At 30.3% G+C, this 15,810-nt stretch overlaps 1 protein-coding gene across 1 annotated transcript in view; it reads right to left on the bottom strand.

Annotated features, from left to right (window-relative positions):
- LOC135961527 (adenylate cyclase, terminal-differentiation specific-like) overlaps positions 1-14,776 on the bottom strand; it is an 88,767-nt gene extending 73,991 nt beyond the window's left edge. The window contains exon 1 of the mRNA XM_065513029.1: positions 13,773-14,776. Within this exon, the coding sequence (XP_065369101.1) occupies positions 13,773-14,776 (1,004 nt within the window). The remainder of the gene's footprint in view (positions 1-13,772) is intronic.
- Positions 14,777-15,810: the final 1,034 nt, after the last annotated feature.

Here is a 15,810-nt window from a genome sequence, read left to right on the forward strand (position 1 = left end):
ATTTCCAATGGTACTGAAAAAAGTTTTCCTGTTATGACAGTTCAATACAACTGACATTTGAAAAAAGCAAATATGGGGAGTTTAGGGGCTATTAGCAGGACCGGTGATTTTCCAGTTAGCTTGAGTTTTTAAAATTTTTAAACGTTTAACTTTATGTTTGTGGGTACTCTCTTTTCAAAGGTGTATGTGTGTTAAAATGCATCTAACCAAACTTCAAGCTTTTTATTGCAATTGTATATGTTTTTTTTTTTTTGGTTTTAAATGTGTGCGTGTAAATCTGCAATAATCGTGTGCACACAAACTCACTCACATGTAGAGTAAATACTCGTACATACATATAAACAATACATTGGGATTTTAATCGTTAAAATTGTTCACATAATATTGTTTGGAAGTTTTGTTTTCCTCACCGAAGATGACTTGTATCCTCTAGTCTATGGATAAGTCAGGATTTTAAGCAGACATGTAGACACGCACACACACACACATCCCTACAAATGTATGTGTACATTCACCTATACACTTGTATATAGACACCAAATAATTACGCAGCCAAATACACTCATGTACTTCCACTTATCTTCAAAATTTCTGTGTAAATAAACAGCAACAACAATACAAAACTTAATAAAATAAAAATAATAACAAGATTGTTAAAAGTGTTGTCAATTTGGCGATTTGTGTATAAGTGCTAGGAATTAAACCTCTGACAGAGAAATTTAACTACAAAGGTCCTTGAAAATCCATGCACTTTAAAAAAAAAACAAGTAAGAGAGCTATATTCGACTTTGCCGAATCTTATATACCCTTCACCAAATTATACATCAAAATAAAATTGTTTAATATTTTTAGGTGATCAAAATTTATATTTTTGCAGTTTTTTTCATTTTTTGGAAAAATAATTTTTTCGAATTGTTTTTTTTAAATTTTAAATTTTTTTAATTTTTTTTGGTGAAAAAAAATTCGGACTAAAAAATATTTTTTCTGATTTTGACCCATTGTAGATCCAACTTACTATGGTCTTATATACGTCGTTGCAAAGGTCTTTGAAATATCTATCATTAGATATCCATATTGTCTATATTAATGACTTAGTAATCCAGATATAGGTCAAAAATCGAGGTTGTCCTGGTTTTTTCCTCATACCTCGAAAGCATGCCTAACAGAATTATTGAAGATTTGGATCCCGAAGATATCAGGGGTCTTCAGAAAATTGATTTCAACAGACAGACAGGCGGACAGATAGGCAGACGGACATGGTTTAATCGACCCGCTATCTATAAGGATCCAGAATATGTATATAGGGTCGGAAATGAAAAATGTAGAAATTACACTTTCTCACGAAGGTGAAGGGTAGGTATACTTATGCATTCCGAACGATATAACTCTAATGGCTGTAAATTCTTTAATTACTCTCAAAGAACAGGAAATACCAGACAAAAATATTGCGATCATTTTAATTGTGTAATCAAAAATTAAGGCACAACCGATAGACACATTCGATTTGATGACTATTGCAATATACCGAATGATCATGTTGGTCCACAGACATGTTACGTGTAGAAAACTTAAATCTGCTGATCATAGGAGGCGAACTGAAAAAAAGTGGAAATAAATCTCTAACTTCTTAAGGTATAGCCCGATAGCTATAGAGGTTGGTTTATTTTTGAATTTGGGCTTTTTTAAACAATTATTAATGAATTTGTTTGTTAATTCAAAAAAATATATTTCAAGAAAATCGGGAAAGAATTGGATCCGTTATTAGCATAAAAGCAGACCAAGGTATGTAAAAAAATAAAATTTTACTTTTCAAATGCCAAATTGGCTTGATTCGTTCTAGGCCTCAAAATATGAGCAGTTATTTTGGCTATAGCAGTGCTGTAATAGCACTGCTATTTGGCATATCTGTAACATATGTAACATATCTGTGGGCAAGCTTTTTATGTGGGCATATAAAAGCTTTCAGTTGACCATTGATCGTAAGTTGGTAACGCTGTTTGCTGCGACCGTATATTCGAATTCGAATATTCAGTTAAAGAACATTGTAGAAAGTACACCACATAATTTAATTAGAAAGCTCTAAACAGTTAAAGAGCAATCTAGAATGCAGATGGCAGTGTTATAAATAGTGGCAGAGGTTGCAGTCGTTAGTGAGTTTATCAGCGACGCTTTTCGAATAAACATCAACTGAGTGATGTGTTTTTTAAGTGAATTCGTGTACATTATAATGTGTGTCTGTATTTCTGCGAATTTATAAACGTGTATAAAAAAACATTGAGTGACTATTTAATTCTGTTGTTGTACATTTTAAATAAATAAAGAGTTGTTACAATTTTTAAACTACTAAACGGCTTTTATTTGCATCCAAAAGAATCCGGTTTATTTAAAGGAAATAAACCAACGTTTTGAAAAGGTTAAAACGTAACAATATGTTGCCAGAAAGATGATTAATCGAATAATTTCTTACGAATAATTATTCGAACAATTTAAAAATGGCCATTTTCGAATAACGAATAATTCGAACAATTTTATGTAGATTAATCGAATACAATGAATAAATGTTCATATATATTTAAATTTATTAAATTGCTCACAAAAATTGTATTGTTTCTGAAATTCGACAAATAACAAAAGACAAAAGGACTTTCGATCACTGTAGATGAGTGTTCCGATAGCTCCTTCTATAAATATACAAATATTACTGCAAGAAGTTACAATTCTAAAAACAAATCTTTCAAAATTTTTAACTTAGGACTTGAACCAATGAAAATAAAAGGTATAATAGAATAAAATATTTGTTATTTAGCTGGCGAAATATTAGAAGAATCGCAATTAATAATCAAACTATTAACTTAGATTAAAGATTAAAGTATATAAGTGATGTTATTAACCGCGTACGTAAGTAAGTGTGTTCGCGTACTTTCCAGTAAAAATTATCCAGTAAATTTAATTTAGAGTGTAAAAATACATTTACTCTCAATCTAAAAAATATCCAAAAAAGTACGCGAACAACAATTTGTAAAAATAAGTTATATTCTATTATAAATCAATTTAAAAATTTTGTTTTGTGTTAATTTTTCTTTGCAAGACTTATAAATTGTGTTAATTTTCAACTTTTTTGTTTTGTTTACATTTGCAACAATATGTTTTAAACATATTTTTTATGTTAATATTTTTTTTTATAGATTTTTGACAATGAATATTGTTGATGACGCCCTTGGCAGGGTAGAAAATGCATTCCAATTTGCCAATTGTCTAAAATTTTAGTATTATAATAAAATGAACTTAAGCCTAATCAAGGAAATTTTCTTTCAAGTTAATATTTTTTACTGGACAAAAAAAGTCCAGTATAAAATATCATGTTCTCTATCTACGAGCTGTCACTTTTAACACTCACTTGCTCTCTCGTTACAAATTTTTAAAAGTAAACGAACGGAATCTGGTAACTTCCAGTACGCGAACACAACTAGTGTTGCAAGATATTTAATAAATTGAATGATAAACACAAATATTGCCAACTAACGTTTTGTTGCAAGAAAAGCATGGAGTTCGTTTTATACATGATTTTGAACATCGTTGTCTAACATGGTAATAAAGTTTTTGCGTATTTGTAAATACGTCAATCATGTACTACCTGACTTCAAATTAGCCACGTTCACTGACAATGATATCAAACTTTGGACAGATTCCCTTTATTGTGTAATTCCCCAAGACCACTTTATTAAGCAAAGATTCGGCAACGTTGATAGAGCTTGATGTATAATACAATTTGTTATAAATTATTTAGAAATAGTGAATAATTAATTTACTAAAGAATTAGTTACTCAATTTAAAACCCGAATTAATGAACGACATAAAAAAGTTCTTAATTTGAATTTAGGATCATGTTCAACTATCTCAAATTTTTTAAAGCATAGCTCCAAAACGGAAACTAAAGGGTTTGCTAGTCAATTGTTTTGTAGATTGTTCGGGAGTTAATCTGATCAGAAATTTCTGTTGAAAATTTAATGATGGACTTTGTTTTCGAATGTTTTTTTTAACATTATTAATACTTGAATTGTTAACTTTAACGTTATTTTTTGTTTTTCTTTAACAATAAAATATTAAAATAACCTACATCAAAACTTCATTCTTTACTTTTTTAAAAAAATTTTAATTATTCGAATAATTCGATTAATTTTAAACGTGTTACGAATTATTAGAACAAATTAATTAAATCGAATTATTTGTTTTATTCGAACAAGAGAAAATTCGAATACAATAGTATTTACTTTTGATAATTTGGTTAAACAACAACGATTCATTTCTATTTTGTGATTCCGAGAATGAAAGGTATTGTTTTGAATAAATTTTTGAATTGGTAACACTGAAATGATTTAGTTCTCTAGCAAATTAAATTTAAATCATTATGCAAGTCGATGTTATTGTCGCTGTTGTATAATTCATGTACATATGTATGTATGTATAGTAGAGTGACAGCCGATTTTTTTTTTTTAGATTTCAAAGAGTGCCGGGTGGAATATTGTGACACTAGGCCTAAATGTTAAGTGCTGAAAATTTGAGCTAAATCGGGCAACGATTTCTGGACGCGCATCGAGGTCAAAGTTCAGATATATGCAAAATTATACTATTTATATGGGATAAATAGGTGAAACTCGTTAAATTTCTGCATTGTTTTCTAGAAATGTATAGATTTATTTATATTAATGAATATTACATTAAAAATTTTTTTTTGGAAGTTAACCCTGCATCTCCTTTGTGTCAAAATGACCCAAAAACTGTATTATCGCCAAAATTCGGAAAAAATGCAAATTTTTCAGATATTTTAAAAATTTTGCTACTAAATAAATACTTTTGCAATTGAATGCAAAAGAATCGAAATATGTACGTAATTATCGTTGTATTGAGAAATAAGTGACAAAATTTGGTTAAAAAATGTTAAAGTTATTACAAATTCGCCAAACCATTAACGTGTTTCAGGCCACTTGAACAAAAAATTTAGGGAAAAAAATTAATATATTTCGAGAAAAATTAAAATAAAAGCTCATTTTTACTTAAAATATGTCCATATTTACTTGTATATAAGTTTTTGTCTTCGTAGGATACCGTTAACCTATTCGCAGGTATGGCCAAAAAAAATAATTTTTTTTAAAGGCTGTTTCAAAACTCCATTTTCAAATTTTTAAAAATTTTGTTAAACAAATTTCAGATTTTTTCGATCATCACATTGGGGTTTATTGAGATCAAAATAGGGAATAAAAATATGAAAAAATTATGTCAATACCTCTTACAGTTTTTCCGTACCTGCGATTGAAATTTTGCGTTTTTCAAGAAAAACTAATTTTTTGTCCATATTTAGGCGAATGAGTCCAATTTCCTTACTGTTATAAATTTTAAGTAAAACCTATTCATAATATTATAGTCCTTATAATTTTAAATATGTTCTGAAAGTTTTACTAAAATCGGAAAACGATTACCTTTGAATCGTGAAGGTCAAAGGTCAAATTTTTCAATATTTGGAATTTCTAATGAAAAGATAGCGAAATGTTACATATTTTTGGGCCGATTTTCATGAAACTTGAGGAAAATATAACATAAAGTCCAGAATTTAAAATAACAGCACAAAAATGGAAATTAACCCTTAGCAGCACTTGGGGTCCAAATTATTCTCAACTTTTAAAATCAAGAAAAACACAACCATTTTGACCCCAAGTCCTCTTAAAGGTTAAAATTCATTTTTGCACTGTTGTTGTAAATGCTAGACCCCAATATATATTTTCCTCAAGTTTCATGAAAATCGGCCCAAAAATATGTAACATTTCGCTATCTTTTCATTAGAAATTCCAAATATTGAAAAATTTGACCTTTGACCTTCACGATTCAAAGGTAATCGTTTTCCGATTTTAGTAAAACTTTCAGAACATATTTAAAATTATAAGGACTATAATATTATGAATAGGTTTTACTTAAAATTTATAACAGTAAGGAAATTGGACTCATTCGCCTAAATATGGACAAAAAATTAGTTTTTCTTGAAAAACGCAAAATTTCAATCGCAGGTACGGAAAAACTGTAAGAGGTATTGACATAATTTTTTCATATTTTTATTCCCTATTTTGATCTCAATAAACCCCAATGTGATGATCGAAAAAATCTGAAATTTGTTTAACAAAATTTTTAAAAATTTGAAAATGGAGTATTGAAACAGCCGTTAAAAAAAATTATTTTTTTTGGCCATACCTGCGAATAGGTTAACGGTATCCTACGAAGACAAAAACTTATATACAAGTAAATATGGACATATTTTAAGTAAAAATGAGCTTTTATTTTAATTTTTCTCGAAATATATTAATTTTTTTTCTAAATTTTTTGTTCAATTGGCCTGAAACACGGTAATGGTCTGGCGAATTTGTAATAACTTTAACATTTTTTAATCAAATTTTGTCATTTATATTTCATTACAACGATAATTACGTACAGATTTCGATTCTTTTGCATTCAATTGCAAAAGTATTTATTTAGTAGCAACATTTTTTCAAAAACTGAAAAATTTGCATTTTTCTCTAATTTTGGCGATAATACAGTATTGGGTCATTTTGAACCAAAGGAGATACAGGGTTAATTTCCAAAACTTTTTTTTTAATGTAATATTCATTAATATAAATAAATCTACATATTTCTAGAAAACAATGCAGAAAGTTAACGAGTTTCACCTATTTATTCCATATTAACAGTAAAATTTTGCATATATCTGAACTTTGACCTCGATGCGCGTCCAGAAATCGTTGCCCGATTTGGCTCAAATTTTCAGCACTTAACATTTAGGCCTAGTGTCACAATATTCCACCCGGCACTCTTCAAAATTTTAACAAAAATTTTTTTCCATACAACTGATTGTCACTCTAATGTATAGGTATGTATCTGTGTGTGTTTGTATGCAAGTTACGTGGATTTTAGCGGTTTTATGTGCATTAGTATGTGTGTGTGTAGCTGTGTGTGTATGTGTAAATTGTTGTTTTTGTTTTAATACAATTAGTTGCAATTTCGGTTATCATTTAAAACACGTGCTGTGTTGACACTTGTAAATATTTAATTGACGGTTTCATTAATGTTCACTGCATGCCACGCTATGCCACACATTGTTTGTTCGTTTGTTTGTTATGTATTTTATTTCTTTTTGTTGGTGTCGTTGTTTTTGTATTTGTACTTTTTTCTATACAAAACAACAAAAACACGAGTTGCAGACAGGTCGCGTAACTAAAAGAAAGAGATAGCGTTATAATTGACGGTGTAAAAACACATGCCGTCGTCTGACTTTTGATGTAACGTGTTGGAAAAAAAAACTATTTTTGGTGTTAAGTTTTTAAATTATTTATTATACTTTTTGTACTCCCCATACACATATTGTGGCAGTTAGTAATAGTAAGCAAGTAATGCCAGAGAGAAATTAAATTTAAAGTTACAAAATAAGGGGATTATTTACAGTTGGTTTTTTTGTAAACTTATTTTATTCGTACATTGTACAAGGAGTTGTAGTTTTTTTATTTTGTCTTAATATAAGCCCGGCATGTTTTGGTAAATTTTTGGTGTTAAAAACTAATTAATGTTTAAGCACACATCAACACACTTTGCCATAAGTTGTGATGGTGTTTTATTGGTTTACATTGTATGTTGACTCCTTTTGGTATCTTGGACTTGTTATTAGGAGTGACACCAATATCGTTTTTTAATTTTCATAATTTTTACTTTACTTCTGCTACGTGGGCTACAACAAGAGTCCTTGTAACGGAACTTTTGGCATTAATTTGGTTAATATGACTTATTTTTTCTTAATATTTTTATGGAAAATCCGAAATATCGAGGGACTATACCCTCTACCTTAGAAAAAAGCCTGTTTTCAGAGGAGTAAAAAACTGCTTACTTCGCATATTTAAAAGGAGTATGGAATTCTTTATTGAAATTCTGCATATATTTACAATTGATCGCGGTTTTTGTTTTTAATAACTTATGTGTCATTTGCCATTTATTCTCACTTAGTTATTGAACATTATAGTGCAAACAACAAAGTTTTATTTAGCTTCGAAAATGTTGAATTTTGTACCAACGAATCGTCATATGCGGGAAGTTTTACTTCTTTAATTTGAAAAAAAAAACTGCCGCTGAATCACACCGATCGCTCACCAAAGCTTATGGTGAATGTTTCGGTTTTAACGTCCAAGATATGGTTAGTGTGGTTCAGAAGTGGTGATGTTGCAAGACAAAGCTTGCTCAGGCCAGGCAAAACTGTTTGACGATCAAGAATTGGTGCCATTACTCCATGAAGATTGTTGTAAATCTCAACAAGGACTTGCTAAATCATTGGGAGCTACTTAAGCAGCAATTTCAAAACATTTACGACCAATGAAGCTTGAATGCTACAAAAGAAAATAATTTTTGCACCGAATCATTACTTGCTATGGAAAATTGATCCATTACAATAACCCGAATCAACACCAAAACCAAATATCCATGGCGCTAAGGTAATTATCTGTGTTTGGTGGGAGCAAAAGTGTCCTATCCATCCATCACATGGAAGCGAGAATTGGCCGAAAAAGCCCAGAATATGCTGCCAGACATGAAACTTTAATATTCCATCATGATAACGCTCGGCCATATGTTGCAATATCTGTTAAAAAGCATTTAGAATGAAGTGGTTGGGAAGTTTTGCCTCACCCGCTTTATAGACCTTGCCCCATCCGAATATTATTTGCTTCGCTCGATGCAGACAATTTGTTTGTGCATATTTAAATTTGCCCTCGATATAACAAACAATTAATACTAAAAACGGTGCCGAATCTTGTATATCCATCACCAAAGTATACTTTAAAAATTAAAAAAAAAATTCGGAAAACAATTTGGTGAACAAATTTTTTGTGGATTTTGACTGGATCAAATTTTCATATTAAAAAAGTATTCTGAGGGTATTAAAATCTTTAAACCTTGTAAATTGCATTTATTTGGTATTGAAAGTGGATCATAATATAAACTTGTATATGGTTTAATTCGAATAGGAAGGTCAACGTAATCTTTAACAAAAATTATTTTATACTTTACGCAACCACTTGGAAGATGTGAATATATCCTTAATTTTAATCTGGAGGCTTCTACAATATTTATTATTTTAATAGATAGAGGATGTATTATTAAAAAAAAATTGTTGTTCTTTGAAATTCATACCCCAGATGTGAATTTGTTCGCTGAATATTTTGCCAATCAAAACTTATTTTCATGAAAATCTAAGATTGAGGGTAAGATATAGTGCCTCGGTATTAAAAAATGTGACCTTTGGGCTGTACAATGAAATGGTTGAAGATTCCCGATTTTTGGCAAATCATCAGCATTTTTTACCAGAAAAAATCCTCGATGGGATGATATTATTCTGGAATTCTCGAAAGAATTCAAGTAACTTGATGTAGATTTAAACTATTAACTCTCTAATGCAGAGAATTGCATGTAAAAAGCTTTTTTACTATTGTCAGAAGGCTATTGCGATGATGAGGTATCAAACTGTATATTTTATACTGGATATACACAGTGGTTAATAGATCTATCCACCTACATATGTGGTGGAGACCAAAACACTCTTCTCTACTTTACAAATTGCAATACATAGTCTGCCTTGCGATCACTGAGACGATGAGTTCTACTCCTTAAACTTCCAATATGGTGAAGAAATTCTGAATATGTTTAGATTAGAATACGATATCAATCTACACTGATGGTTCAAAGACTGAAAAGTTTAGTAGATCGCGAATTTTCTGTGGTGATCTTGACCTTCGGGTATTTCTTAGACTGTTATATTCGGCTGTGACGAATTATACTTTAAAATAAAAATTTTAAATATTTTTAGGTAAAAAAAAATAAAAAAAATTCAGAATTTTATTTAAATTTTTATTTTTTATTAAAATTTTTTTAAAAAAAAATTGTTGGCAACAAATTTTTTTAATGTCAGTGAAAAAAAAATACGAGAAAAAAAATTTTTTTCGTGAAAAAATTTGAGTTAAATAAGTTTTTCCCGATTTTTACCCATTGTTGGGCTGATTTACTTAGATATACATATTATTTATATTAATAACATAGTAATCCAGATACACATATGGGGGATTTCATGTCAAGTGAATTTTTAAAATCGATGTCTTCCGATCGGGATGAAATTTGCACCAAGGATAGACCTATTGGATAGTAATTCAGACACAATTATACAGTGAGCCTCAAAAGTGAGTAAACACCAAAAATTATTTGACTTTTCTTAAGATACTGAAAATGCTAAAAAAGGACCAAGACTCCGTTGCAACGCGTTGGTTGGAACTCAATCAGGTGTTGCCAACAAAAAAAAAAACAATAAATGAGCATTTAATGAGAGAACAACACGTTTTCTTTGATCAACAATATTTCAATAACAATGAAAGTTTGGCGGCCACAGTTCAAGCGATAAAGCATATTTTTACCTTGATGAGTTTTTTAATCGTCCAATTTGACGCATTTGATTGTTGAAAAACCAATCATGACTTAGTCATCATACACCATACTTCTTCGAATATGAGGCTGGTCAATGTTACTGGTGATGAGTTATTCAATACAGGGTGCGTATGGAATCCTGTGTACTTTAGGATCAATAAAAAAACATGTTTTCTATTTTATTAAAATCTTGCAAACTAAATATATTTCATTAAATAATGATTTTGAGCAATATTATCAATTTTGTTTTCATCCAGTTGATAACTTTTCTTTGAGTGTAAAAAACCCCTAAATTTCCAAGGAAGTTTTAAGTAGCAGCACAAGTTTATTGTTGCACCAGAAATTGTCTGTGTCCTTTTCGCTTTCAACCTAAAATTGATTAACATTTTTTGTTTTTGTTAAGTTTTTATCTTTTTAGGGATAAAAATGTTTGTGCCACTGCCACAACATTTTGTATTTGACCCTTTGCAACCAACAAAATATACAATACAAAAGAAGAGCAAAATAAAAGAGCAGCCACAATTTCACAAAAAGGTAAGTAAGTGCGTATTAAATGTAAGAATTTAGATGTTGGTTTTGGAGTTTAACTGGTTTTGTGTTTTTTTTGGTGAAACATATTTTATGTATTTGTTTGTTTCTGTTTCTGTGTCTGTTTGCCTGTCAGGCTGGTTGTTGATCTACCAATTCCATAGAATTTCGAACAAATACAATAAATGTATTGAAAAATCTCCTAATTGGTTCAAAATTCCAATCTAACAAGCTGCCTTTTTTCCACCAATACTTAAAAAGTTTAAACCTAAACGGTACGTACTACAACACAGCCACCAACAACTGTTGCAAACAGCATTTTGTTAAATCCAAAATGTTGCCTTTTGTCTCAGTATACATATATTGGTAGTGTTGTTGTTGTTGTTATTTGTTCACTTACTCTTACATATATGCGAGTTTTTGTATTGATTTTGATGGATTTTTCAATAACATTTTTGGCCAGACAAACGACAACAATCCGGCGTACATCAGCCACCAAATACAATAAAAACAAACAGCATTTGATGCAATCCAATCGTGTAATCGTGTGACCAAAAATGAAAACTAAATTCACCAAAAATTATATGAAATTAAATTAAATAAAATACAAATAAACAGAAATAGAAATAACACAAAATGTTTGTTTCGTTAATGGTTGTTTTTTGTTTTATTAACTTAATACAAACATAAATAAATAAATAAATTTAATTCAACAAATAGCTGGCAAAAAACGTTAACAACATTTTTTTAATTTTACTTAAAACAAAAACGAAAAACGTTTCGAATTGTTGGCTGCAATATAAGGATACGAACAGCATGTTTTAATGTTTCCATTTTGTTTGTTTTTTTTTTTTTGTTTGCCAACGAATACGGATTTTGTTTTCAACAATTTTGTAAATACAGCATGCAATTCTCAAAAGGTGCTTGTTTTTTTTTCTCTTGCATTTTGCAAAACAATTGTTGTAATGTTTTAATAGCAACAACAATAAACAATTTATGTCAATATTTAATGAATTATTGAAAATGAATGTTGAAATGTTGAGAAAAATAAACTTCCGTTTTATTTATGCCACTTTACATAGAGGATGCCAAACAACTTACCTCAAAATTTTAGGTTAGAAGTTGCAAAAACAGCAGCAACCGGTAAATAAATAACACTTGCAACATTACATATAAATCATACGCTCACTCACTTACAAAAGGAAACACATTTAATTGTATGCAAATAATTGAAACAAAACCAACTCAAAAACTCCTAAACAACCCCTATTTTTAAAATTTGTTTTTATTTTCGAGATTTTTAAAGGAAATTCTAATTTATTAACAAGTTTCTTTTTTATAATAATCACACTTTTATTATTTATTAAAAAAATGCTTTTAAAATTGTACAAATAACCAATTTAACATTTTTATTTGCTGATTTTAAGTTAAAAATGGCTACCTTTTAACATCCTTTTTCAAGTTGTTTATATTTGTCCCTGCAAATATAACAGCAACATAAACAATAACAATAACAACCCTACAGATACATCGGAACATTTAAAATTATCATCCAATTGGAAGAGAGCATTCTGTACAGTAAATAGTTGGAGAGTCATTGCTGTTTATTAATCAAATGTGTTAGTAACAGTTGTATGTTACAGTCTTAACAGTGTTTATTAATTACATAGTAGGCCATAGGGTAACATAAAGACGAGACATAATTGTCAAAAACCTAACTCTTGCAACAACAAAATACATACTAGTTAATGTATTTTGTTATTGTATCAAACATATGATTTGTTGTATTATTGTTTGACAAATCGGTAGGCAGAGTTTAACATTTATAGTTTCAGAATCATTGCTGATTACCGAAAATAACATTATGTTACTAATTAGCCGACTGCTAGAAACATTTTACAAATCAATGGACTGCAAAATACATTTAACTTTAATAAATTTCATTGAATTTTAATATTTCATTGAAATTTATTAATTTTTTATACAAATTTTGACAAATTAACAATTTTTTAATTGATGTTTAATCCAACGATTCAATAATTTTCATTAGGGCGACATTTGAAATGTTAACTTGTGTTGCAGAATTTAATACAGCAAGTTTTCGTACTACTAAAATGGTTACTACATAACGTTAGATGTCGCCAGCGGTTCACACATTGGTTTGTGTCTTTGATAAATATATGGATTTTACTCTACAACCATTGTTAATTCAATAATTTTAACAAATGTAAACATAAATTCATTGGGATTTGTACATTATTGGTTTGAGCCGCAGATTTAATGATTTTTTTCAATGTTATCTACCGTTAGCCCTAAAATACCCTTTCAGCTCAACTACCGTTACCGAAATAACTGCAATTACCTATACCGATATATGTAATTATAAATACTGTTACCGATATTCTTTAAATATGTATATAATTTGAAATTATAAAAATTGCTATTTTTATTGGGTGTATGACTTAAAAATGCATGATTTTTCAATTTGTTACCTTTTATTTTGTACAATATAAATTTATTCAAAGTATTGGCCATTGTTAGCTGTGACCTTTTCCCATCTTTCTGGCAACATATGGATTCCGAGCCCAAAAGATCAGCTCATCTTTTGAGGTCAAGAACGAATCAAGTTAATTTCGGATACTCTGTTCGAAAGTGAAGCGTATCCCAGATATAGCGTTCTGTATCGATCGAAACTAATAGTAGTGAGCAAGGGCAAGGTCTTGACTTGACCTTGACCTTGACTTGACCTTGACTTGACCTTGACTTGACCTTGACTTGACCTTGACTTGACCTTGACTTGACCTTGACTTGACCTTGACTTGACCTTGACTTGACCTTGACTTGACCTTGACTTGACCTTGACTTGACCTTGACTTGACCTTGACTTGACCTTGACTTGACCTTGACTTGACCTTGACTTGACCTTGACTTGACCTTGACTTGACCTTGACTTGACCTTGACTTGACCTTGACTTGACCTTGACTTGACCTTGACTTGACCTTGACTTGACCTTGACTTGACCTTGACTTGACCTTGACTTGACCTTGACTTGACCTTGACTTGACCTTGACTTGACCTTGACTTGACCTTGACTTGACCTTGACTTGACCTTGACTTGACCTTGACTTGACCTTGACTTGACCTTGACTTGACCTTGACCTTGACTTGACCTTGACTTGACCTTGACTTGACCTTGACTTGACCTTGACTTGACCTTGACTTGACCTTGACTTGACCTTGACTTGACCTTGACTTGACCTTGACTTGACCTTGACTTGACCTTGACTTGACCTTGACTTGACCTTGACTTGACCTTGACTTGACCTTGACTTGACCTTGACTTGACCTTGACTTGACCTTGACTTGACCTTGACTTGACCTTGACTTGACCTTGACTTGACCTTGACTTGACCTTGACTTGACTTGACTTGACTTGACCTTGACTTGACCTTGACTTGACCTTGACTTGACCTTGACCTTGACTTGACCTTGACTTGACCTTGACTTGACCTTGACTTGACCTTGACTTGACCTTGACTTGACCTTGACTTGACCTTGACTTGACCTTGACTTGACCTTGACTTGACCTTGACTTGACCTTGACTTGACCTTGACTTGACCTTGACTTTGACTTTGACTTGACCTTGACTTGACCTTGACCTTGACTTGCCCTTGACTTGCCCTTGACTTGCCCTTGACTTGCCCTTGACTTGACTTGTCCTTGACTTGACCTTGACTTGACCTTGACATGACCTTGACCTTGACTTGACCTTGATTTGACCTTGACTTGACCTTGACTTGACCTTGACTTGACCTTAACTTGACCTTGACTTGACCTTGATCCAATCCAATATAATTTTTTTTACTAGTTTTTTTATTGGATAAAAGACGAAATGCGCAAGATAAAATTTGATTTTAGACCTATGGTTTCTTGGGGAAAATTTTTTAGAATGCGTTTCTGCTATACGATTTTTTACTCTTTGATCCTCCATACTACTGTGTATACTTTATTGGACATTTTATGTTTTCTTCACAAGTATGTCGGTTAACCGATTTTTTCGAAATCGGTCAAAAAAATGTCAATTTTCGGTTAACCGTTTTTTTTTAAAAGTCGGTTTTTTATAAACACTATTCGGATCATAAATTGATTTTTGGCGATTTTACTAATTAAGCGTAAAGAGCATTATTTACAACTTTGGTATCTTTGACCCCCAATGAAATTTTCCTTTTTTGATTTTCTCGAAAATAGGGTCAAATTGACCCCCAAAGAGAGGAGCTGGAGTGTTAAGATCTTTCAGGGTCGTTATTCTGTTCCAATTAAAAAGTAAAATCCATAAATTTCTTATCTTACCGTCTAAATTTGGCAAATACTTATTTAGTCACACATTTTAGAAATAAAACAATTTCTTAAATTTTTTTCTCAGTAACTTTTTTTTCATTCATATATATTTTTTGTATTTTTTTTTATTAATCATTTTATTTTTTCATTCATTGTTATATTGTTTGTGTATATTTTATAATAATATATAGTTGTTTGTTGTTGTTGGTTGTATATATATCAAAATAAACTCATATAAAATGGTACAAAAAGATAATTAAGTAAAGTATTCATATTCATATTCAGAACAAATGAAAATATTTCAACATAAAAATTTTGTTTAAAAACATGTTTATTTTATAAATTAATAACTAAAAAATATTTTAAAAAATAAAAAACTGCACTCATGTAAAAATATTTTATTTATACAATTATTTTAGTGTTTTTAATATCGTAAGATTAATAT

This window comes from Calliphora vicina, chromosome 5 (genome assembly GCF_958450345.1).
Source record: "Calliphora vicina chromosome 5, idCalVici1.1, whole genome shotgun sequence".
NCBI classification, from domain to species: domain Eukaryota; kingdom Metazoa; phylum Arthropoda; class Insecta; order Diptera; family Calliphoridae; genus Calliphora; species Calliphora vicina.